The sequence below is a fragment of the Bos javanicus genome, chromosome 5 (assembly GCF_032452875.1).
Source record: "Bos javanicus breed banteng chromosome 5, ARS-OSU_banteng_1.0, whole genome shotgun sequence".
NCBI lineage: Eukaryota > Metazoa > Chordata > Mammalia > Artiodactyla > Bovidae > Bos > Bos javanicus.
Genome location: NC_083872.1, coordinates 65,703,881 through 65,730,883, shown reverse-complemented (window position 1 = coordinate 65,730,883; position 27,003 = coordinate 65,703,881). Strand labels below are relative to the sequence as shown.

Sequence of the window (27,003 nt, the reverse complement as noted above, 5' to 3'; positions counted from 1 at the left end):
AAAAGCTTTCTAGCTACACATAAACCAGCAACTGTTTTACAGTGAGAGATGCGATCCTAACAATTAGTAGGAAGGTCAAACTGAAAAAATTCAAATAGTTTGGCTTTACCAGTTCATTATCACCGGAAAAAGAGCTCAAGCATTTGAACATGTTTAGTCCTGACAAACTCAAAGAAAAGTCCTAAGAGATTATGTTCATACAAGTTTGTCCAGTAGATACTGGGGACAGTGTGGGCAGGCACCAAACAAGACAGTTTACATATTATCATCTCTACTGTCAACGAGAGGGAAACTGTAGAAGAGAATGAAATGGCATCCAGTGATGTGGCTCTATCCTTGATGAGGACCTAATTCACATAAAAACGGAATCACTATTGTAAAGTCTTTTTTGGTGAAAGTTCTTCATACCTTATTTGTGTAACAATGATACAACTATAAAACGTTTTTCAAGTATGCCTATGAAGTGCGGCTTATAAACGTCCAATAAAAAAACAAGATATGAAATTGCTTTATCCAACTGGGAATTAAAAGAGCCCTTGTGACAGTAAAGACAAAATAGGCTTTCCTGAGGAAGACAATGTCAAGGTGTTCAGTTTGTTTTTGAAGACTATTTAATGACATGGGGTTCATGACAAAATATACATGAAAAATCAAAATCAAAAGATAGCTATATGGTATGACCCCAATTTTGTAAACTGATGCCAAGGTTTTAACTTCACTGAATCAATGACAAAACACATTTTCCTTTATTCTATCTTTTATTCTTCAAACTGGATAGGACAAACTTAAGTCTGCTGCCATCACCCTTCAGTAAACACATTTAATTTTTGTAACATAGCATCTCTGAACCATCAGTCAATGAAGGTTCTGTTAATGGCTCATAATGTCCATAAAGGGATACTGATTTGTGACCATGAGTGCTGCGTGCAAATTTAGATGGCGTTTTATAAAGAATAGAAGAAAATGACCTAGAAAATCCAGGAAACCTATGAAATTTTTTAAGTGGGAACTGAGAAAAAGACTAGAATGCCAATTACAAATCAGCTTTTACTGATTTTCTGTTTCATTTTATACTTATACATAGATACACATGTAAAAGCATTTTTCCTGGATCATACTACACCTATGATTTGGCAAATTGCACTTTTCTTTAAACTATGGATTTTGAGATTCAATGACTTTATTCTCTTTAACTGCACTAAACATAGTTCACTATGTGTAAAGAGCATAAATGACACTATTAGTTCCCTTTATTAGTTTTGACTAGATTAGTCTAAAACACTGACGTTTTTAAAGGTACAAAAAAAAAATTTTACCTTGCATTTCTGCACCAGATACTAATTAGTTTCAGTAGAGGAGTAGGAGAATACTGACTTTCAGATCCAAGCCTGCTGATCTAGATACAAAATAAAAACAATACAAGATAAGAACATATACAGACTTGAAGGAAAAAATCAAACAACTGAAAAGCAGAACAAGAACAGAAGCCACACGAGGACATAAGAGCCAAGAGATAGAGATTAATATTTAAAGGATAAACTGAACAGTGAGCAACTGTGCCTAAGATCAAGTCTCTGCTACAGTCTTAGCTATAACTACACCAGTTATCATCACCAAGTGGGGACAACCAGAGAAATCAAACAAGGAAACATGCAACAACAATCCCGGTGTATTTTTTCTCACGCTTGTCAAAATCCAGAGGCATATCATGTGAGGTGCTACAAAAGTTACATGGCATTTGCTTAAGAGACACAGTCATATTCAAATTAGCCTTAAGTATAAATGCTACTATACCACAGAAACTAGCTCTTGAGCTTTTGGTGGTAGTGGAAGCAAAGAAAAGTGTTCTAAACTTCCAGAAACAAAGAAAGGCTTGACATGACAGAAAAGACCAGGATAAGCATTCGTGCCTGGGTGTAGACTGTGCGAGTGAAGTAGTAATAAAGGAAAAAGCAGACGATATCTGGGCAGAATGTGGGAATCAAGGTTTACCTGGGGCCAAACTACACCATGAAATACTGCATCAATTTCTTCTGTTCTGAATGGATAGGACTCCCAATCCAAAAAGATATCAGTTACCATTTTGATTCCAAGACGTCTTAAATTTTTCAGTGGGTTAATAAACCTTAGCTGTATCTGTAAAATAAAGATCTTCTATTATAAGAAAATATTGTCTTTAGCTTTGATTCCTCAGGGAGGCACTTCTGCTCAGACAGCTAAGAATCAAGCTGGAAATCCTGCTAAGTCTGTTGACTCTGGTTCTGAATCACATGGAAACATCAGTTAAGTCATATTGCTTTTCTCACTGAACAAGAAGGGAATACAGACTTCAAAAAAAAAAAAAAAAAAAAAGGCAGTGAGATGTGTTCTATTATCAATGTCCAGCAAAATCACACTAAGTGTTCTCAAGGCAAAACAAAATCTCAGTGGGAACATCGGTTTTGTGTTCCACATTGTTTCACTTTTTTATTTAAGCAATTGTCTCGAGTAAAATTCTGATTTCTTTTCACAAATATAACACTCTGCCATTATAATGCTTCAGATTAGGAAAAATAAAATCTAAATGTTCATTTCAAATGAAAGCCACTTTTCTATTTTTTAAATTTGTATTTTTATTTTTACTTTTTTTTTTTTTTTTAAAGACTATGAGTTTTTGGTTATTCTTGTTAAAATTAGTCCACAGGACTGAAGAATTTATAGTTTCTTCAAACAGTGAAATACTTTGTGCAGTAAAGGAGAATGAAGTGACTGAATTAAGGCCTGCAAAGATCTCAAAATACACAGCTCAAAGGAAAATACAATTTGGAGAAAAATAAGATTTGTCTGTCTAGAGGCATAGAAGCTAGAGTCAGTAGATGTTTAAATTAACAGCAAATTTCTTTTATTAACAGGTATTGCTACTTCCACTGGCATCTCCTTTCCTACAAGTTATAAAATATAAATAATGCAGCCAATTTTTTAGGCTCAGAGTAGAAAAATACACTCAACCTATACTAATGAGTCCAATGGTATGCTAGCCATAGTCCTGACCTCAACTTATAATCTTCTTAAACATTTATTAAACTACAACAGAGATGAAAAATACCTAAGATATTTGACTTAGGACAAGAATTACTATAAATTAGAGAAAGGTTAAACTTTAGGGAGAATTTCCACTGGATCTTAAAAGATGAAGAGATTTAGGTCAGGCAGAGAGAAAAAAAGGCCTCAGAGAGATTTCTCCCAAGTACAGAATGTTGTAAAACCAAACAAATGGGAGAAGATTCAAAACCTAATTGTTTTTCCACTTGATTAACATATTGTGAGCTCTGGATATATAAGTGGCAACTTATTTTCTACACTTGACTTTAATTAGTGACGTTTAAAGCACACTAAAATGTATGAAGTCAGCACAAGTGCTGTAACACAATGAACATCAAGTCTTGTGGCAATGATAACATGGAGCAAACTCTCAAGTTACTTGTCATAAGAATCTGATAATCTGATGAATGGAGGTATCTGAATATGAAACTGAACATTTTAAATTCAAGAGAGTATGAAGATGCCATTGATTTGCTATGTAAATCTAAGGAATCACGATGGCTGACATACCCATCAAGTTTCTGCCATTCACTTTTAACTAACTATTACACAAGTTACAAAGAGAGGAAATGCCAGACAAGCACAAGACAGTGACACTTTTACAAGTCATTCTGTTCTGCCTCAGTTCCACTGACAGTATTTCCATTATTCTCTGGATCACATCTGGCGAAAGATAAAAACTATTACTGATATTTGAAGAAGCATGGTATCACGATCCCCTGGAGCAGTAAGAAACCAACCTTGGCAAACATGACACCAAATCAGAGGCCCCACTTTCCCCCACCTCCATCAGCCCTGCAAGGCCCCCATCAAGTAGAATCTGCATGTTCTATTCTCTTTTGTAACTACAGGGCCAACTGCCCAGTCTTCTCAGTAATTGTTGAGAAATTAAACTGGAGAAAAATCCTAAGAATGAGCAATTGCAGACTTTAATTCCTAGAGGAATACTCCATATGACGGAGTTTATGGACATTTACAAGTTACTTCCTTGCTTAAATATACCAATACAAAAAAACACAAAAAACTAAAACCAAATCAAAACAACCTTCAAGACACCATTTCAGTGTCAGTCAATGCCCTGAAGGATCTGAAAGCTACAAAAAAGTCAATGTTTGACTTCACTCAAATACACAAGGGCAGAATTTTAACTCACTTGAGCATATTACTGTGTGATAATTCATTACAGGAACTCAAGGAATTCCCTGGATTTGTTCAAGAATTAACAAGAAAGAAGAAAAGAAGGCTCTTATGTGTCAGGAAGGCTAGCACCTCACTGTCTAATGAACTGTGAAACTGTATAAATGAGCCTTTGAATTACTGATTGTTGACTCAGGAGTAAGGCTGCATTACTGAGTAACATCTTCTAAGTTAACCAGAAACTCAAAGGACTTTCATGATTTAACATGTCCACATATAGGCAGTCACTGTCACTCACTATAAGACAAAAACTAAAATTCTGTTTCTTCTTGGGATATGTCAATACTGTTCTGCCCCAGGACTTTGTGCTACTAGTCATTTTCTCTGCCTGAAATGTTCTTCCAGTGGCTGGGTAGGTATAAGCTCAAATATCAGCTCTTGAGAGGTGACCCTGAACACCCTACTAAAAGCAGCACACATCTACCTCTAGTTATTTTAAATTCTTTACATCTTCATGTCTTTCCCTAACACGTTAATGCTTTCCTTTCCTTTTGTGAATGTATGGCACATATTTCTTAATGTCCTTGTCTAATTCTATCACCTGTATCATTTCTGGGTCTGATTCTATCCATTGTTCCAAAAGGTTTTGAGCTTTATTCTGGGATGCAGTTGATTCACTCAGAAAAGTTTGGTCTTTTTAGGCTCTGTTAGATGGAGCCACAGTAGCTTTTATGCCTGGGCTAATCTGGCTCCACTACAGAGACAATCCCCTTCCTAGGACACTCCTTGATGCCACATCTCATGAGGTTTCTGCTCTGGCTGTCGGGAACATGAGCTGCTTCCAGCCCTGTGTTAGCTGCAGGGCTGCTCTGCCTGCTCTCTTCAGGTGGTTTTACTGTTTCTAGACATGATAAAATAACAGGGACCAGATTTAGCCTCCCCTCTCAAGACACTGAAGAATATATGAAACAATGATTTTTTGGACACTGGACAGCAGGCAACAGAGGACATCCCTGAGAGAGGAGAAACAGTTGAGATGAGTCCTACACATTCCCTGACTTCCTGCCTGCAGACTTTGACCTTGGTATGGGAAGGAGAATGAGGGGACAATGGTGCAGCTCAGGGAGGCCAAGGTGGCTAGAAGTCACGAACAGAGGACTGGAGAGAAAACAGGGACACAGAGAATGACTTACAGATGTCTGCAGAGTCACCTCCTGAGTTTATTTTCCTCTTAGAACTTACCAACTGATGTTCTTCTATCATTTGGCTATTTATCTATAACCTCCCCAAGATACTGAGTCCTTACTATTTCATTTTCCATCTACAACAATGTCTGGCAGATAGCAGGTGTGAAGTAAGTATTTACTGAATAATTAAACAGACAGGAACTTTTGTTTGATCCTTCGCCCCAGTGCTTAGTACAGTATCTGACACACAGTAGGGGCTCAATGAATAAGGCAGCATAAAATTCTGGCTGTATCTAAGAGGCAGTTCACCAGGCACATCAATAAAACAAATGAGTTTAAGCCAAATTAAAACTGCCTATTTGTCATTAACAACAACAGCAGAATGTGAGTTAAGAATCAACAGCAGAAACCTGAATGTGGATTTTCACTTCAGGTCCTATCTCCTTCAAGAAGCCTTCAGTCCATAAAAACATTTTAAGTTCCCCTAAACTCCACAGAGTAAACTTATGTTCACACACCTATTTCAACAGAACATAAATATATCATCTTCAAAATCATTCAGAAAACATTTCCTAAGCACCATCTCATGAAGCCTCCTGGCAGTTAGCTAGTTGGCTTGTCATGCCCAATCTTGCTACTTACCTTCACTTAAAACACTGCATTTAGAGTAGGTAAGCATTTATTTTTACAAGAGCTCTGGGCAACTCTATCTCAACAAGGACAATGCCAACAGTGTTGTCTTCATTCTCCAAATACTCTGAATAAATGAGAGTTAGAAGACGTGTTTCATACTTTCAGGCTTCTGAAATTAAAAATCTAAGAAACATCAGTTTAACTGTACCAGACTTTGGTCTCTGAGACATAGACAGAACTAAATGCCTCCCTACCGTTTCACCTCCTTTTAAAATAGACACTTGATACAATCTGCATTTTCTAGCTATTCGTATTTATAACAGTGAAGATTCCCATTAATAGGAAAGGTCATTTTAAAGAGACACCTTACATAAGAAAGATTTAACTTAGAATGATGTTAGCTATGGCCTCCAACCAATTTTCCAAGTAAAACACCGACCTGTATTAGCCCAAGAAGAAAGTGATAAAAGTCGCTCAGTCATGTTCGACTCTTTGTGACCCTGTGGACTGTAGCCTGCCAGGCTCCTCTGTCCGTGGAATTCTCCAGGCAAGAACACTGGAGTGGGTAGCCGTTCCCTTCTCCAGGGGCTCTTCCCGACCCAGGAATCGAGCCAGGATCTCCTGGATTGCAGACAGATTCTTTACCAGCTGACCTACCAGGGAAGTCCTATTTGCCCAAGAAGAAAGCTAAGTTTGAAGTGAATCTCGCTCACCTTTTCTCGTTGGTCAAGGATGTGTGATACAGTTGCAGTCATGCAGAGCAGTAGCTGCAGAATCTTTGGTAAATATGCGCTGATCAGGTGACTAATGTTCTTCAAGACTATCTCAAGGCTATTTAATATGCCGTGCTGACGACCCAAAGGAAGAACTTTAGACAAATCTAAATCTTCTACTGCTTGAATGACAGCGGTATGGCATTCTCCTGGTGAAACACAGAGGAGCAGAGATAGCATGTGAAGTGAAATATTAGCTCGTTCCTATTTACAATTATAGCTTCCTTTCAATTTCTCCCAATAATACAGCACTTTCTATTGTTATAATTTACAGATGATAATATATTTTCCTTATTTTTCTCCTTTTGATTCTTACCAAACATTAAATGAGCTAGATATAGTAGGTTTTACTATTATCACTTTATAGATGAGGAAACTGAGGAATAAGAGAGAGTAAGAAACCTGTGAAAGAACTAAGTCTCTAAGCCCAATTCTTCCCCTATTTATACAATTCCGCAAAACCTGAGGAATTCCATTTTATTAATATTCTATCTATCAACTTTCCACATGTTTCCCTCTGAGCTTTCACGGACTATGCTAATTTTAGCAATTTCAAAGAAAATACCTTGCTATGTGATAAACTCTTTTAAAGCTGAGAATCAAATGTTTTATTTCTCTTGCAGTCACTTGCGAATAAATAAAACAATAGTCCTTTATAAATGGGTGCCAAACTGATTTCATAATTTACTTAAAAGACTTGAATTGTTATTGTTTGAGCTTTACTTCAGACCAACTGGTATGAGATCATGAGCTTGCTGATTCATATACCTAAGTGGTTTATCCATAAGGGTATCATTTATAGCTACCCTCTTACAACAGAGGCCACTGCACTGAACAAAAACTTTTGTATTCGTTAACAGCCAACTTTCTTCACAGGGCAATATTATACTGAATGAAAACTTTTTAAAAAGCTATACCTATCATTAAAAAAAACAAAAAGCAACACATGACCCTACAAATAAATCTATGTTTGCCTAAAGCAAAGCAATTATAAAACTGGAACACAGGTATTGTAGTCAGGAAGATCTGGATTTGAATCCCAGCTTCATCTGGGTTCAAATCCCAGGGCAAAGTACTTACCTCTCTAAGCCTGTTTCCTACCTGTAAAATGGCAACAAATAAATACTGAACCCTACTGTGGCTGTTTTAAGGGTCAACTGAGTTGTAGGTAAAGGAGCCTGTCATTAATTCTGGCACGAAGCAGATGAACCTCACATACTGGAGAACATATGACAGAACATCACACTGTATACAGTTACTAATCCACTTTGTTTAGACTGTGAGGTTAAGAGCAGAGGTTATAAATGCTCAGTTTTCTATTTTCAACAGTGTCCAGGGCACAGGAGGTATCTGACAAATTACTATTTAGTAGGTGAATGACTCAGTGAAACAATACATGCCAGGACAATTAAGATTTATTTTGCAGCACACTTTAAGTTTCTAAGGAAAAACCTATTCATCGTATATGGAGAAGTACCACTTTTCAAGGGCTTCCCTGGTGGCTTGGGTTGGTAAAGAATATGCTTGCAATGTGGGAGACCTGGGTTTGATCCCTGGGTTGGGAAGATCCTCTGGAGAAGGAAATGGCAACCCACTCCAGTATCTGTGCTTGGAGAATTCCCAGGGAGAGAGGAGTCTGGCAGGCTACAGTCGGTGGGGTCACAAAGAGTCGGACACGACTGAGCGACTAAGCGCTTGGCACATGCTCTACAACTTGGCGCCACTTTTCAAATGGCCAAAATGTACAAGAGAAGCAGAAAACACACATTTTCTAATCAGGGGCTTATTAGCACAAGGCCGATGATAATCCCAAGATCATTTGTGAGGTCTACCTAATTCAATCAAAATTTATATGAATTGCATGTCAGCAAAAAGACCACCACTGAGACTGGGAGGAGCAACCAACCCCCTGAGAAAGACGCCCAAGAGTGTGGGGGAACAGCCTGAGACAGCAGAGGTCTGAGCAGAGAATATGCATTCACAGTGCGGCAGGCAGTTGATACCTACCGTTCCTGAAGTGCTTCACAGGCTCAAATAGCAGGTCTAAGAATATCTCGATCTCTTCTGGCTGCGTCCCAGCCAGGAACCTCAGGACGATGGACATGCGGGTACCAGAAGCAGATTTCCCCTGAGTTTTACTTCCAGTCTTATTCTTCATTCGACCATACAAAATTCTAAAATGTCCAAAGAAGGTTATTTGTTTGCACATTAACCCTAAAACATTATTTTCTTGCACATTAATCCTAAAACACAGTTGTTTTGTTTTCCTAGAAGGCTGGAATAGCAGCTCAACATATTTAAATGAATGTATTCTAAAACAGGGAAGAATGAAATAAAAATCAAATTTTTAACATGGAGATTTTAAAATAACAACAACAAACAAGGCAAAGGGAAGCAGGAAGAAGAAAATGATAAAGACAATGACTGGAAGCTGGTTCTTTGGAGGAGGGAAAAAAAGAAATAAAACAGGCAGGCCAAAGATAAGTCTCAACAAGGAATAATGAAAACAGGAATATATAGACTAAAACGAAGTAAAATAAGAGAGTACAACTATAAGTAAAACAAGGAAGCTGGAAAGATTTCAATTAAATGGGTCATCTTCTGGAAAAAACCGACATCTATAAATAGTCAAAAGGAACCTAACAAAACCTGAAGAGATCAGTAATCATGAGTAAACTTGGAGTCAACACAGTTTTACAGATGAATTGTTGAAACTTTCAAGGAGAAACAATCCCCATGATATAGTTCCACAGCAGGGAGAAAGAAGGAAATAGTCCTTTTTCAGGCATGGATCTAGAGATTATCATACTAAAGTGAAGTTAAGTCAAAGACAAATATGGTATCAATTATATGTGGAATCTAAAAAATAATACAAATGAATCTATATACAAAAACTGACTCACAGGCATAGAAAACAAACTATGATTACCAAAGGGGAAAGAGATGGGGAAAGGGATAAACTAGAACTATGGGATGAACAGATACAAACTATGCATAAAATAGATAAGCAATAAGGATCTACTGTATAGCACAGGGAACAACTATATTCAATATCTCATAATAACCTAAAATGTAAAATAATCTGAAAAATACATACAAATAATAACCACTTTGCTGTACACTTGAAAGTAACACAATATTGTAAATACTTCAATAATAATAAATACATAATGGGGAGGGCGGGGGAAGTCCACAACATTTCTGAAAACAGTACCCAGCGCTGCATTAAAACAGTATTAAAGCTGAATAAGGATTATTCCAAGAATGCAAGAAAGAATCACTAGTAAAATCTATTAATACAGATGAATGGCTTGTAGAAAAAAGTTAATACGATCATTTAAATACATGTCAATAGGCATTCTAATAAAATTCAACATCCATTTAGTAAAAAAACTAAACATAGCAATAAAAGCTACCTTCTTAGCATGATAGAACTACTGACTTAACATTCAAAATTTAGACAATGGTTTTCAAACTTTTTGATATTAGGATCCCTTTTTACTCTTAAAAATTACTTAAGAGCTTTTGTATATGTGACTTTTATCTATTATTATTTGTTGTAGTACAAGCTAAAACAAGTTAGCATAACTAACATTTTTAATAAAAATTGTATTTTCCAAACCTGCCCCTCTCCAAATTAGAGAGACCAGAGGCCTTGTTGTACATTTTTTTCCTCTCCAAATTTCTTTATTGCCTGGCTTATTAGAAGATAAATGAATCCTCGTATCAGCTTCTACATTCAATCTGTTGCAATATACTGTGGTTGAAAAAAATCCAGCCTTACACAGATACGCAACTGGAGAAGGGGAATATATTTTGTAAACTTTCAGATAATTCTTCTCAGATAATTGCGAATATTCTACTTGGATTCTGCACCAAAGCTCAAGAAGAGGCAGTTTCTTAAAGGCTAGTTGCAAGGTGGAATCTAAAACCATTATCAGTGAATTTTGTAAACTCTGTTACATTAAAATCCATCTGTCTACTTTGCACTTTGAACAGATCTTTACCCATGAATGATTCTGTAATATGCATCAGTTACTTGGAAAATCTGAAAAAAAATTCCATGGAAACTAGTGAGCTGAAGAAGTGTTTTATGCATACCTTTTAATTCATACAGAATAATAAAAAGACAAGTACTCAAGGCTCAAGACTCAATAAGGGCAGTGAGTGAAATCAGCTTTTAATTTTTTTTTTTAAACTCTAGGTCTGTGGCAATGAAGAATGACTAGCACAGTTTGGAGCCACTGTCCTGATTCATGCTAAGCACCTGGAGTTTTACACCTCACTGCTTTTGCCTGGTCAGCACAAATAGCAGCACAATGAGGAAAGGGAATGTCTTTATGAAGAAAGTTTTAACGTCGTGGATGTCCTAAAAGCATCTCTGGGAAAGCCCCCACCAAGAAGGAGAAGACCACACTTTAAGACAAGCACAACTGTTTTAGAAACATTACTGTTAAATACAGTAGCAAGACAAGGATAACTAGAACTACCACCACTCCAATTAACTCATGTAGGCTCTGTAGGGAATACACAGATCAAACGACACAACAGTGAAGGGGGTATTTATATCAGAAAAGAGAAGACAAACTTCATCTGACCACTACTGACTAAGAGGCATGGAGTCTGTCTTCTGGTAGAGAAAATGGATAATAAGAGGCCATGTTGGATGATTAAGTACTGTGAAGAAAGACTGTGGTGTGGGCTCTGAGAGGGGTGGTAAATGAAAGAGATGTTAGAGAAGCAGGTCTAAGCTAGGTCATACCATGCCCTTAAAGGAGTAGTAAGCACTCCATTTGTTGTTCTCAGTAAAATGGGACCTCAAAAGGTTTTTAAACAGGGACTAACAAGCTGACTGATGATTATTATTTACAATTATTTTTGACCCAGAAAAATCCAATGAAAACTATAAAAACTATAATAAAGTTTTATACATGGTTAGTTTTTATATCTCATAATTAGTTACCTATCAAACAAATACATTATTTTTACTATTTCTCAATGGTTTAAACCTTAGAGAAATACTGGATTTAATTTTAATAACACAATTAAAAAAACAATGTCAAGATTTTTCCTCATATTAGGGACGAAATATTTAAAATAAGTCTCTATAACAATTTGACTTTCCCCAAAGAACCAATTATAAAAATAAATAAAATTCAAGATGAAATATTCCATTATAATTGCTGAAAGAATCATAATACTATATTCACAACTGTTTTTGTGACCAACCCTTAAAATATCAGTTTTGAAAGAGTATATATTACCTCATCAGAATAGGAAACAGTTCTGCTCGGTGGGCTGCTTTCACCACTGTATTATCTTCAGAAATGCTAAAATGCACTATCTCTTCCTTAAAGTTTCTGTCTTCAAGCAATCTTTGTAGGTTTTCCCTTTACAAATAGAATTTAGCATAAATCATCACTTAATCAAAAATACTTTTTAAAAATATAATAGAGTAATAAATATATACATAAAAGAAACAGGCATTAAGAATATTTTACATTGTGGCTGACATCCATAAAAGAAAGTCTTCACACAAATACCTTCCAAAATGGCAACTTTCAAATTTTAAAACGTAAGAGGGATCATAAGTGAAAGTAAAAGTGGCTCAGTTGTGTCCGACTCTTTGTGACCCCATGGATTATATGGTCCCTGGAATTCTCCAGGCCAGAATACTGGAGTGGGTAGCCTTTCCCTTCTCCAGGGGATCTTCCCACCCAGGGATCAAACCCAGGTCTCCCGCGTTGCACGCGGGTTCTTTACCAGCCGAGCTACAAAGGAAGCCCAAGAGGGATCATAAGGGGTTAGTCAATAATTCAGCCGTTTAAAAAAACATAATATGAAAGCTTTCTTCAGTTCTTGGAGTGTAATTACGATGATTCCTTAAGTAATCATCAAGATTTTAATGCCATTATATAAGCAAGAAGAAATGACATAACCTCAACACATATTTTTCAATTAATACTCTCTCTCCTACCTTATTATCTATGAAGAAGCACTCTTAACAAACAAATATACTTCTAGTTTTTATTGCTTACCTGAAAATAGCATTATGATTACCTTAGAAAAGAGAGTAATTTCCTGGGGCCTTTAAAAAATTATAAGAGGCTCTCTGGTAAAAAGAGTAAAAATAGCCCCCTAAACAGCATTTCTTTAGCTTCAAATAACTTACCTGTAAGGGAGAATATGTGGATGTTTATATGTCAGTATGCAATCCAGTGTTATTTTTTGTACCATCTGATCCTGATGTAGCAACAACTAGGAATGATATTTTATAAAATAAATGAATGAAGTCAGATATACACATGCCATCAGATAGTAATTTACTTTTACTAATTTGCTAAATTAAAATTCTTAGAATCTAAATGTTTAGATGTGGGTTAAAGATGATTCATGACAATGGCTTTACATTGTCCTGGAGGTAACAGAAAATAAATAGAATGTATGTAGAGAACAAAACAAAAACACAACTCTGACAACTGCATCCCACATGGCAGACTCTCAGGTCTGTCTTTTGGCCAAGGCCAATTCCCTACATGACTTTAGGTTTACACCAACTGGATTGGTCCTGTAATGAGGGAAAGCTCTTATACCATGAAGGTAACCACAGTCAGTAAGATGCCAGGAAAGACCCAGCTCTGAGGCCTCTCTGATCAGTCCAGATTTTTGCTTCCTGTCGACAACTGAGAGTTTTGACTTCTGATTTTATAAACAAGTTACATCTGAATTATACATAAAATAAGGATAAATTCTGCCAAAATAATGTTTCATTTAAAAAACCTCCAAGTGAAAAGAGAAAATCTTATTTCCCCAGATAGCTTAGAATGACATCCCATGCTTAACTCTGCTTCTGACACCAGTTTTTTTTTTCTTCTGCAACCTTTTCTGAATTCAAGGTCATATACTATAACTGCAACGGACTACTACTCCACCTACTTTCATTCAGTCTACCGGATCCTGAAATGCTAGGGCTCCATAAGGCTAACTCGCCTAGCAGTGCAAAGTAGCAGCTCTCTTGGTACAAACCCTTACTCCCTTCTAAAACCTAAATCTCATGGGACAACTAACATTTTGCTAAACCCACTGTTAACACAGCCAATCAATGTTTCAGTTCAGTTCAGTCGCTCAGTTGTGTTCGACTCTTTGCGACCCCATGAATCACAGCACGCCAGGCCTCCCTGTCCATAGCCAACTCCCGGAGTTCACTCAGACTCACGTTCATCGAGTCAGTGATGCCATCCAGCCATCTCATCCTCTGTCGTCCCCTTCTCCTCCTGCCCCCAATCCCTCCCAGCATCAGAGTCTTTTCCAATGAGTCAACTCTTCACATGAGGTAGCCAAAGTACTGGAGTTTCAGTTTTAGCAGCATTCCTTCCAAAGAAATCCCAGGGCTGATCTCCTTCAGAATGGACTGGTTGGATCTCCTTGCAGTCCTAGGGACTGCAAAACACCACAGTTCAAAAGCATCAATTCTTTGGTGCTCAGCCTTCTTCACAGTCCAACTCTCACATCCATACGTGACCACAGGAAAAACCATAGCCTTAACTAGATGGACCTTTGTTGGCAAAGTAATGTCTCTGCTTTTCAATATGCTATCTAGGTTGGTCATAACTTTCCTTCCAAGGAGTAAGCGTCTTTTAATTTCGGCTGCAGTCACCATCTGCAGTGATTTTGGAACCCCAAAAAATAAAGTCTGACACTGTTTCCACTGTTTCCCCATCTATTTCCCATGAAGTGATGGGACCAGATGCCATGATCTTTGTTTTCTGAATGTTGAGCTTTAAGCCAACTTTTTCACTCTCCACTTTCACTTTCATCAAGAGGCTTTTGAGTTCCTCTTCACTTTCTGCCATGAGGGTGGTGTCATCTGCGTATCTGAGGTTATTGATATTTCTCCCAGCAATCTTGATTCCAGCTTGTGTTTCTTCCAGTCCAGCATTTCTCATGATGTACTCTGCATATAAGTTAAATAAGCAGGGTGACGATATACAGCCTTGACGTACTCCTTTTCCTATCTGGAACCAGTCTGTTGTTTAGTCACCCTCAATTTCTTTAAAATCCACTAAGTCAGTACTGTCTAAAACTGTTTCTCAAGGTATAGACAGTATCTGTTAGTTAAAAAATATATATTTAAAATGTAGAAATCAGCCCTAGTCAACAATTACTGAAAACCTAGAAGTTATTTGGGTAAAGAAAATGGTAGAGAAAAGTTCACAACTAACTACAGTGACAAGAATTAATTTTACTTACCTGAAGATACAGCTCATATAATTTCGATTCCAGATATAAGGCTCGTGGATTTGAAAACTTAGAGAAAACTTGCAAATGAGCAATTAGCTGCCTAAAATGCACAAAACAAACAAACAAAAGATACAGAGAGAAAAACAGAAAAAAGAAAAACCAGAAATAAAAACAGACATTATTTTTGTAAGATGATAGTATCTACCAGTTTTCTCTGACAAGTACTCTAAACATCTCAAATACAGTTTCACTGTTAATTACACTAGCAAGTTTTAATTACTTGAATTTAGGAAATCATTCTCCAGAAATTCCAAATCTCAGGCAGGCCCTTCTCTGAAATTCAGGCTCCCAACCTCAGAAAATCATTCAGGATGTGCTTAGAATGGTTTAAACACATATGGTTAAGCAAATATAGAAAGAAAGTAATCAAAACACTAACATATTCCAAAATTGAACACAGATGATTTTTGGAATGATCCTTTTTTTTCTGTCTAGTTTTTATGCAGTAGACAGGAAAGTGGAACATACTACGCTTCCTCACTTTCATATAACATAAAAACTGATGTCAGGCAACAGAGGTCCAAGTTTGGATAACCATGGCTCTTGCTTACCAAGAAACAGAAAGACAGAACAATGTTCTGCGGTTGGAATTTAAATTTGAAGATGGGGTTGCCTTCAAATAAACGGTACCATCAAAACAGAATGAGCAGAGAGCTTCTACTACATTTACATGTTCAACTTCCTAATACTTAAGATTCTGTGAGGCTTTAAAAACACTTGAGAAAACTGTTTTCTCTCTGTGTATAATTTAAAAGAGGTATTAAAACTTAAAAAAAACAAAAACCCTGAATGAATAAATTACAATCTTGAGAGATATTATTTGCCTATTTCAAGAACCTAAGCAGGGAGAAGTGAAGAGAGGTGGAAACAAAGCCACATGTGTGGTTCTGCCATTCTGAGCTGCTGACTTTGGGAAAAGTCACAGAATGTCTCAGCGTCTCATTTTTCATCTCAACTAAGAACAAGACTTTCAGCTTTTCTGCAGGACTGAATTAAAGAAAACAAGCTGTGGTACTTCAGTTCTTAAGAGCTTAGGGAACAACACATTTCTTTGCCTAAGAATAGGCAAAAAAAAAAAAAAAGCAAAACTGAAAGTCTTACTAGTTAATATAGAGAAAAACAGTTGGAAATTATGACCTCTTTAGATATTGTAGAAAAACAGGGGTAAGGGAAGCACTATTATTATATTTAGCCTAAATGCCTGTGATGATTAGTCTTATGTGTCAATCTAAATTACCGTCCCAGCTATATAACAAAACACTAATCTAGGTGTTGTGATGAAAATATTCTTGTACATGTGGTTAACATCCACAACCAGTGGACTTTAAATAAAGGAGATGACCCTTAATAATGTGGGTGGGCCTTATCAAGTCAACTGAAAGCTGGAAGAACAAAAACTGATGTTTCCCAGAAAAGGAATTCTGCCATAAGGCTGTCACACTGAAATCCTACCCTATGAATTTCACATTTAAGACTACAGCATCAAATCCTGCCCCGGTTTCCAGCCTGCCCAACAAATTTTCTAGTAAGCTCTGACTGATACAATGTCTCTGTAATTACTTATCACTGAGCCTTTGCAGTTTTACAAAACACAATTTTAAAATCTATGGAAACATACATTCCTTTCCTCAACATTTACTAAGTACTTTTTATGTGCCATGTAGCCTTCAAGAGACAAACAGAAGTTAATTTACAGATTCTCATTAAATACCTACCAGTAAGGGGTATGTTCCACGGATTAATAAAATTGGACTATGAATATACTGAGATGGCCTCCAGAAGAACGTGTTTATCCATTTACTTATACTTTCAATGATGGTGAATGCTAGCAACATTCTAGGTTTGGCTACAGGGGGCAGGGAAATTAACCAAGACATGGAATTGTCTTTAAAAAGCTTTAAATTTACATGGAAGATTTATTAAAAAAAAAATAATATCCATGGCAAGGAACAGCATCTGACCAGAGGAGCTGTTATCGAAGTTTGAAGGTGGGTAGATAACTAGATAATTTCCAGTTTAAAAGACAGGAAGAGCTTCACTGAAGAGGCAGTGTGAGAACTCGGCCTTGAAGTTATGACTAGAATTTCCCTTGGCAGCAATGAGGCAAGGGCACTGCAAAAAGAATGCTATAGCAAAGGTCCAAGGATAAGAACAAAGGATGTATGAGTGCCTGAGTAGCTTATTCATTCACTCAGCAAACAGGTATGAGGACAAACCTTTGGCCAGCTGTTATGCTGAAGCACACAAAGACAAACGCAGCAATCTCTGTCTTAGGGGAAGTAGTAGGCGACAGAACGCTCAGAGCTGTGGAGAGGCAGAGCAGGGAGGTTGGGCCATGATCTTTCTCGCCCCTGTGCTTTATACACTATTTCCATCAGCCAGCAAGTCCTGTGCCTGGTAAACTTGTTTTTCAGCTCCAAAGGTGATTTCCTCTTTGTAAAAGTCTTCCCTTTGTGGTAGAATTATTATTATCTTTTTTACTGTGCTCCTGTAACTTCTTTAAAAACATTTCTTCTATTAAAATATTTCACCAGGCATTAGACTGCTTCCAGCTCTGCAGAGGCTAAAGACTGTTCATTTCTGTAGCTCTGCAATTAGCAGAAGAACCTCAATACAACTGCTAAATGCTAGGCGAATAGATGAATCATGGGAAAGACTCAACAAGTGGGCATGTGAGATTGAGATGCAAAATGTTACAGTAACACAGCAGCACCAATCTGGTGAATCCCTGGCACTTCAATTCAGACAATCTTTAAGTAAGCTGAAAGCACAGTCCCTTCTTTTTTCTAAGATTTCTAACAATTTAGGTAAATGAATAATCCAGAGAGCCGGAAAGAGAATATAACAGCATGAAAAAGTGAAGAAAGCCAAAAGTCATCAAGACAGAAGTCAAAAGATAAAGTTGAGAGTGCTGACACCCTTATTTATAAAAGAAAAGATGTTCCATTCTGTGTTCCCCTAGCACACAAACATAATGTCCCAGTGCTATGGAAGAGAACAGCAAAGGTCAAGGCCATTTACCTGCTACAGGCCCCAGGGCTCTCATCTATAAAGAGGTGCTACGAGCAGATGATTCCAAAGCCCCTCAACTCTAACACACTGCAGCTAAACAAGAAAAAATAAAAAATAAGCAAGCAAAGGAAAAACACTCAGAACACTAGCAGTTTTCTTAGGCTATAAAAGAAAATCCTGGGAAGATGCAGCAGTCTGGTAAATAATTATCTGAGTAATTTCATCTCATTCCTGGCTACTTCACAGGCGGTCATTCGAGGTCTCTTCCTGCCCTTCCCTAACCCTAACCCTGGACTGGAGCCCTGGACCTTTCAGCAATGCTGAACCTACTTTGCCGCAGCTCTTCTTGTCTTTTTCTTCTGTGCGGGTTCCTCTTGGGGCCCCAGCTCTTCCTCCAGCTCGTCGTCGTCTCTGGCGGCAGTTTCCTCTTCTACTTCCTCTATTGCCAGCCCTCTGCCTTTTCTTCGCAGATCCTGGGTTGGCGCAACCTGCAGATCTGCTGGGTAATACTCATTGCTACAGTGGAAAGAGAGTGATAAGAGACAGATATCCTAAATGCTTGTGACAAATGTGTGCCCCCAGTTCACAGACTCACACACAGAAGAAACACCAGAGGCCCCTTAGTGGAGGTCTTCTACAACATTTAAATTCAGCCTCTCTTAAGGACCTTATTTGACAAGTCAATCACTAACTGCAGAAGAGAGCCTGCTTCATTGTTACACTGTTGAGAATAACTGAAATGTCTATTTTGGACTAAGCTGAAATTGGCCTCCCTGTCTCTGGAACCACAACTCGGGGAGGAGTGCGTAGGGGTAGATTATATTACAGTGTTTAGATCATGCTGTATGTGTATCCCAGATACATTGTTTTCAGGATGTCCTTTCAAAAAGAGGGCCACAACAAATTCCAGTCCTCCAGGTATGGCCTGGTAAGACAGGGGGGACTATCAATTCTGTTGCTTTTGAGGGAAGTCACAATATGACAGACTCGAATGGAAAGTCCAGGCAATGAAAATCAGTAATGCTTCATGTTTTGGCTCCTCTAAGCTTGTGCAGTTGGTGTTCGTATGTGTTACTGAATTCCATAGCTTAAATTTTGGTCCACTGTTGTAGGTAACTAATATTACCTTGAAGGCTATTGTTCAGTGCATTACTTTTGTGTCACTTTGGTTCATTAATCTAACAATTATATTGTCTATTCTGTGTATAACACTGGGTTATAGATGTAAGGAAACTGATCAGCCCGACTAAGTCCTCACTCAAAAATATACTGACACATGTTTGAGGACAGCATCCTACAAACACACCTTGAAAAACTATACTACAGGTTAATACACTACACCACACCTGGAGGCCTAAGACACTATCATGCTCAATGCTATATTCTTAGCTAGCAGGATCTTTCCCTTAATAAATTAAAAAAAAAAAATGAATGAATTGAATGAATGAAATGAACAAAGTTGCTCTGTCCTTTACAAATTGTACCATCACTATTTAAAAACATCTGTATTATACTCTCAACGCTCAATTAACCAAATGACGTATTTTTAACCTTTACCTCCAAGCACAGCATGCTCATTCATTCATTTACTAAATAAGATAGTTCATACAAAGCACTTATAAGAGGGTCTATAAGACACAGCAAGTAGTCATTAAATGTCACCTATTATTAAGATACTGTTTCTATTGTTAGTCATTCATTCCTGCTGCTGGTTTGGGCTTCTTAGAAAATGTTTACAAGGGATTCACAGTTAGTACTAATATCAAATTATTTGAAAAATATTTAAAAGTATAAATGTATAACCCCCCAAAAGTAAAAGCCTATAATGTATTTCAAAGCCAGACTTAAAGGTAACTCTTGGGTTTTCCATTAGTTTGGATCATCTATCAAGATATTGGTTATAGGTAGTAAGTGCCAATTAATCTTAAACATTTTTTAAAAATTATATCTTTTCAGTCATTATCTTTTTAAACTCAAGAGACTCACTTCCTGTTACAGCCTCCTCTCTCCATCCCCACCCCTACAGTACCTAGCCCTACTAGAGATAGACGTTTACATGAGGCTAAGGAGTAATTTATTTCTTTACGGAAAAACTTAAAAAATCAACATGACAGGAACTTCATGTCCTACTAACAGCTTTAATACCAGCTTACATAGGTACAGCTCCTTGAAATTCACGAAACAAATGATAAACATTACTTTACATGATCTTCAAAACAAGGAAAGGAAGCTAAATGTCACTGTTCTCGTTCTAGAAATAAATTAAAGCCCAAAGAGTGAAAAAGAGAAAATCATCACACTACTACCACCATATCTGTTGACTTGTGTGCATCTTTGCTTTGTAACCTTTCCCAGAATGAATTATTCATGCAAACCTTTTTATTTATGCATGGGATCCTTTCTCCTCTTACCTATTCAAAGACAGGGCTCTAGCGATTTTACCCCCTCTGGCATGACTAATTTCCCCTCCCTTTTGGATCACTCATACCAGCATTACATACAGAGACTGTTTAAGTTAAACAGTAAAACCACAAAAGGCCTTCTTTCCGTTCCCACACTTCCTTCCACCTATGTCTGCTTCCTTTCTACAAGAACTGTCCATCCTTGTCATTTCCATTTTTCTTCTCCATTTTCTCTGAAGCCCATTTTAATCATACTTTCATCCCTATCAGATTAACTAAAACAACTCTTGTTAAGGTCAATTCTAAAGCCAAAAGTCAATTCTTATTCTTCATCTAATTGATGTCTTAGAGATCTGATTCCACTGATTACTTTAAGAAATACTGAGTGGTCTTAGTTCTTCTATTACTCTTTCCTGAACTCCTTTGCTGGTTCCTTAACCTCTGAATATTGCAGATGGTCCTTGGAAATCTTTTCTCCCTACATTTACACCCCAGGTGTGACTTCACTCCCTATACTTTTAAAATCCATCTATATACTGATGAGTCTCAAATTTCTTATCTTAAAAGCAAACCTTTCCTTTGAACTTTAAACTCCACCTTCAACTGTCTACTTGAAATCTCTACTTAGATGTCTGTTTAGTGTCCCAAACTTAATATGTCTTTAAACAAAACAAAACAAAACAACTCTTGATCTTCCCCACAAATCGGCAAACTTCTGCATTTCTTCCAATCTCAGTCAATGGTTAACTTTCTTCTTCCAGTTGCTCAGGCCCAAAAAAACCTTATAGATATCCTTAATTTCTCCCTTTTTTCCTTCCTGCATAACCCCCACCACTCACAATCCCTATCCTACATGTAATGTTAGCAAATGCCTCAGGTTAATCTAGTTGTGATTCTTCAAAAACGTATCATTTTAAATTGAAATCTGAAAAGTGTCCAGAATTCAACTACTTCTCACCATCTGCATTACTCCCACCATGGTCAAGTCACCATCATTTCTTGCACAGATTTTTGCCATCTCCTCCCAACTCCCCTCCCCAGTCCTTCTGCCCTCACCACTTCTGTCCCACAGTCCATTCTCAAAACAGAAGCCAGAAAAATCCTCGAGAAAACATTAGTTGCGTAATCCTTGTTTAACCTTCCCAAAGGCTTTCTATTCCACTGACGATAAAAACCCAAGTCTTTACTGCCACTTCAAAGCCCCTACACAAATTCATTCTCCTGTTAAATTTTTTGCTTTCACCTCCAACTACTTTCTTCCTGGATCACCCTGCTGTTCCTTGGGAAGGCTGGCAGGCCGTGGTCTGTGGTCTGCCCAACCCAACCCTACACCATTTTCCCATGTAACAAAATGATAACGGAAAATTTACCTTTGATTGACTAGTACTGTTCTATATTCTGCACCCCTTATCTTTAGCATTTTAAAGCAATCTGACTCTTCACAGAGCGTATCTAGTCAAAGTAAAACAGTACTCCAGAAAGTTCTTGTTATTCTTTAAGAGCACATTCCTCAGCGTCATGAGAAACATTCAAGAGGTTCAAAACAGAGTGGCTGGGGTTGAGTTACCTGAAAGTACTTTTAAGCCCTAGGCAGGCGAAACAACAATGAACAATAGGGCAAGAAACAACAAGGCCACTGTGCATTGATCTAAGTCAGTACGGCCTTTCTCACTTTGCAACCTGGAATTTTTTATTAACACCATTTATGAGCTGGTTAGATTTTGATTCATGTAAGAACAAGTGAACAAAACTAGTTTATTTGTTATTCACAGAGCCGGTGCTTTAGAGATGTGCTAGTGATTTGAAAAGATGACAGATGTAAGAACTCAGCCAATCTGGGAATTTCACTTTGTACCTTCTCTTCCTCATACCCTACTAGGGACATATTCCTAGCAAAGAACACTTACTTGATAAATCTCAAGAAAAGTGGGGAAAGCTCCCTGGACCGTGGCTCTACCCTTTCTGGGAATTTTGCCAGAGCTCGCCAGAGCAAAAAACGAAAATTGGTGTGGTCCAGTCTTTCCTGAAGGTCAGTTTTCAATGTCAACTGCTTGTGATAAAGAGCTCCAACGTTTCCTTCCTGAGTCTGCTCCCAATCTGCATCTCCAATAGACTTCTCCTCATCTCTTGTGTCATTCTGCAATTCTTTCTCTGAAAGAAAAAAGGTCATCATAACCAGAAGAGAAATATTACTAATAACATCTATGTATGTCTTCCAGTGGGGGAATTTCCTTCTCTAGTAATACAAGCAAACAATAAACCGTATCCAAAGGTTATTAAAGATAATTTATTTCTCATTTCTGTTTCCCAATTTCATGTGTAATTAAGCAACAGAAATTAGGGAATTCCCTGGCTGTCTAGTGGTGAGGACTCTGCCCTTCCACTGCAAGTAGAACAGTTTCAACCCCTGGTTCAAGAACTAAGATCCTGCAAGCCTCACAGCGTGGCCAAAAAATAATTAATAAACAATCATTCCCCCCACTCCTCAGTTCTCTTCTTTAAATTCCTTTACATACCAGCATGTGTAGCTGCTTTTTCTAGATGCTCATAGTAGACTTTCCAAAACTGCTTATTTTCCATTCCATGTGCATAAGAACTAAGAGTAAAGATTATAAAACAAACATGTGATATAGGTCTTATTTTGAGAGATCTCATAGGGAAAAAAAAAGTAAAAAAGGATATAATTAAAATATTAAGTTATCCCTGAATTGAGTCATAAGCAACTTTTATATTTATTTTTCAAAACGCTTGCACTACTTAGAACTGATAGTTACGCTTTTGAGAGGGCACACATAATATATTTCCAATCTGACAAAAAGGGTAGACCACCTGAAGACAAATGCCTACAAAAGAACAGATTTCTACAAATGAGACACAACATATGCATTTTTCATATGATTATGACAGTCCTTTAGAATTAAACGGTTTTGGATACTAGATAGCGAAGGTTTTAAGAAGTCCTTATTTTTAAATTAAAGTTTGGCTCAATGATTTTATATATATATATAAATAAAATTATGTATTATAATTTTTAGTTTTATTATTATATTACTGTTACTATAAAAAATTCAATAATATAGACATGCAACATAAAGTAAAAAGAGGAAGTTCCTCAAAGTGATTTCAAAGCACAGAGAAACATATATAAAACACCTGACTTGTCAAACACTTGGTATCAGATAGAATAATTAGTGTTTACCTTTTCTTCACCTTGTCCCAGAGTGTCTTTAAGGTAACTATAAATACTATACACATCCAGTCATTTAAATCATGCCCTGGAGGACAATACTGGCTCCATCATTCTGCAGTAATGAAAGCACAACAGCTTCATCCATTTCACCCAGGCTTACCTTATGAGTTCAATAACAGGATCCCAGAGAGCACTGAAGTTTACATACAACATGCCTAATAAATAACGAAGTGGCACCTGCAATCATAGAGAACTAGTTCAGATCAGCATTGAAATGCAAATATCGTGACTTAGGACAACCTGAGGTTTGGAAGGAAGCTTGTGTTTTAAGAAAAAAAACTTCTGGTACCAATTCAGATTTCAGTTACAGTAATTTTCCTCCTCTCCCCAAAATGTCACTGGCTATTCAACAGAAAAGAATCACTAAAGCAAACCTAGTATTCGAACCCACTCCAGATGTTTATGCAGGAAGAATGTATCTGAATAAACAGATTTAACTCATGATTAAACTCATTTCTAACAAACATTGCCATCACCTGACTAGACAAAATGTGAACAGTAACCAGGAAAGTACAGGTGCCTAAGAATCCAGCACAGTACTCTGTGAGTGGCAGCTGAGGCTTCACGAACAGATATGAGTTCTTAAGACTATACATCAAGAATTTAGTTCAGAGGATCTGAAGTCTTCTCAGTCCCTTTTGGAATGACAACCACTGTCACCAGCATCCCCGTGTGCTCAGGAAGCATCATGTAACATAGTAGTCTCACTGTTATTGGGGGGTGGTGCTTGTATCTACTTTAGCAGCAGAACCCTTTTCCAAGTGAAACATAACATAGGACATACAAAACAAGTTAGGAACACAACTGCTCTGACAGAAAGGGGAATGCCTCCACTGGCCTTCTTCCCAAAGGGATCATGATATATCATCAAGGGTCATGGACAGAAAATGCCTCATAGAAAAGGTAGAGGGCTGACATCCTGCTGCACTGAAAAAATCTGGAGGTGAGTTGCTATTCAGTCGCTACGTTGTGTCCGACTCTGCAACCCCATGAACTGCAGCACATCAGGCTTCCCTGTCCTTCACTATCTCCTGGAGTTTATTCAAACTCATGACCATTGAGTTGGTGATGCCATCCAACCAAGAGACTCTCAAGAGTCTTCTCCAGCACCACAATTTGAAAGCCTTAATTCTTTGTATCTGGCTGTTAACTGGACATTTCTCCTCCTGCTGCCACCTACTTACTATTTACCCCCGTGTGTGCTTAGTCGCTCAGTTGTGTCCGACTCTTTGAGACCTCATGGACTGTAGCCCACCAGGCTCCTCTGTCTGTGGGGATTCTCCAGGCAAGAATACTGGAGTGGGTTGCCATGCCCTCCTCCAGGGGATCTTCCCAACCCAGGGATCAAACCCAGGTCTCCCGCATTGCATGTGGATTCTTTACCATCTGAGCCACCAGGGAAGCTCCCTTATTCTCACATACTATACACACGCAGAAGAAGGGAGGATAATAGAGTATTGTTGCTATTGAAAAGGCTGCAGAGTCATTTATCTCAAAACTCTGAACAGAGCTGGGAATTTATTAAAAATTTTTTTTTAAATTTCTTTTTTAAAAAAAATTCTCTCCACTTTTCTACTTGGTATACTTCCCTTTTATAAAAAAAGCTAGCGAGGCAGATCTTAAAGTATAAATTAAATAATAAAGTGTTTTACCTCCTGTAACAGCCCATCAGGGACTACAGACTGCACTACATCATGCCTGAGTTTTCTCAAATGAAGAAGCTTCTCTCTGTAATCGTTCACAGTGGCTGGCACGAGTTCTGCCTGGCGCAGTATAGCGAAGACAGACTGATGCTCTGAGAGCCCATCATCCTGAACAACCACAGGAAACCAAGAGGAATGTCAGTGTTTTTATTTTCCAAAAAGAGTATCAAATGTGCACAGAAGTCTGAAAGATAAAAACTGGCATATATTAATGTTTTAAATTAAATAAGTAACACATTTTTGGAGTAAATGATTCTTTCTTCTTCACACTACTTACTTTTTGGTCAGTAATTTATGTTTAAGGTCTAGCACAGGCATGAAAAGTAAAAAAATCTCTAGACTGGCAACATTTGTCAAAATAAAGCAAATGTATATATACTTTTACTATACAATTCTATTTCTAAGTAGAAGTAATTTCTACTTCTGGAAGCAATCATTTGTGTTACTGTACAGATACCTGTGTAAGGATGTATACAGCAGTATTATTGGAAATGATGAAGACTACCAATAACCCACCTAAGCATCCACTGAGAGAGAACTGGTTAAATACAACATTTTAAACCGTGGAGCAGTATTCAAACTTCAAAAGAAATGAGGTAGGGCTGGAGGAACTGATATGGAAAACCCTGTGTGACACCATTTGTTTAAATTATGTAAGTATGTACTAAATTATATACATATGTACAAAAGTCTAACAGTCACCCAGTAACTGGATTTTCAGTGATGGCCTTACTGAAGGGGTGGGAAAAAGAATTACAATTTTTCTTTCTTCAAATTTTGTGATAGATATTTACATAGCATTTGAATTTTCTGCAAAATTATCATTTTAGGAAAAATAATATCATATTACTTTTTTTTAAAGTTATCCAAAATGAACAGTTAAAATACCTCCATTAATTCCGGAAGCTGAACCTCAAAGTGGTTTAGGATCCTTATTGTCAAAAGTCGAATCTACAGGAATTAAAAGGCATGTTTCAAACTCCAAAGTTGAAATGCAAGAAGAAACTGATAGAGTCAATGAGAGCTAGAGTTAAGTTTCATGGAATTATAAATGATACATCTACCACTTGTCAGAGTAATACATGTTTATTCTATTTTTTATTTCATACTCTAACACCAACCAACACCTTATTCAAATGGTCCATGGGACAATTAACGACCAGACTAGGCTGAGAAGATAACGAAACCATAAAACCATGCTCATAAAACCATGTTATTTTGAACTATGACACTATAAGCATCTCTATAATATAAGTGCAAAGATTCTGACTGAACTTCTAATTCCATTGAAATTAGTGATCCTTATTTATAAATAACATGTTCCGGTATTTCTATATACCTTAAGGAGCAGCAGAACCACCTAGAAGTCTTTGAAAAATCATGTAGATATTTTACTTCGACCCTATGCCTGCTGAATCAGAACTTGGGGCTGTGGGGAGTCAGAATCTATATCTTTAGAAAGCTCCCTAATTAATCCTGCTGTAATCAGCTTGTAGGTCAGTGTTTAGGAATCATGGCTTTAAA

General features: G+C 37.4%; 1 protein-coding gene across 2 annotated transcripts in view; it reads right to left on the bottom strand.

Annotated features, from left to right (window-relative positions):
* The window catches only part of UTP20 (UTP20 small subunit processome component), an 86,387-nt gene that overhangs the window by 38,361 nt on the left and 21,023 nt on the right, over positions 1-27,003 (bottom strand). For both annotated transcript variants that reach the window (XM_061417059.1, XM_061417062.1), the window contains 13 exons: positions 26,368-26,430; positions 25,429-25,587; positions 23,877-23,953; positions 23,043-23,122; positions 22,434-22,677; positions 18,455-18,640; positions 15,062-15,152; positions 12,984-13,069; positions 12,076-12,201; positions 8,819-8,985; positions 6,752-6,960; positions 1,993-2,136; positions 1,317-1,396 (listed from right to left, as the gene is read on the bottom strand). In XM_061417059.1, the coding sequence (XP_061273043.1) occupies positions 1,317-1,396; positions 1,993-2,136; positions 6,752-6,960; positions 8,819-8,985; positions 12,076-12,201; positions 12,984-13,069; positions 15,062-15,152; positions 18,455-18,640; positions 22,434-22,677; positions 23,043-23,122; positions 23,877-23,953; positions 25,429-25,587; positions 26,368-26,430 (1,712 nt within the window). The remainder of the gene's footprint in view (positions 1-1,316; positions 1,397-1,992; positions 2,137-6,751; positions 6,961-8,818; positions 8,986-12,075; positions 12,202-12,983; positions 13,070-15,061; positions 15,153-18,454; positions 18,641-22,433; positions 22,678-23,042; positions 23,123-23,876; positions 23,954-25,428; positions 25,588-26,367; positions 26,431-27,003) is intronic.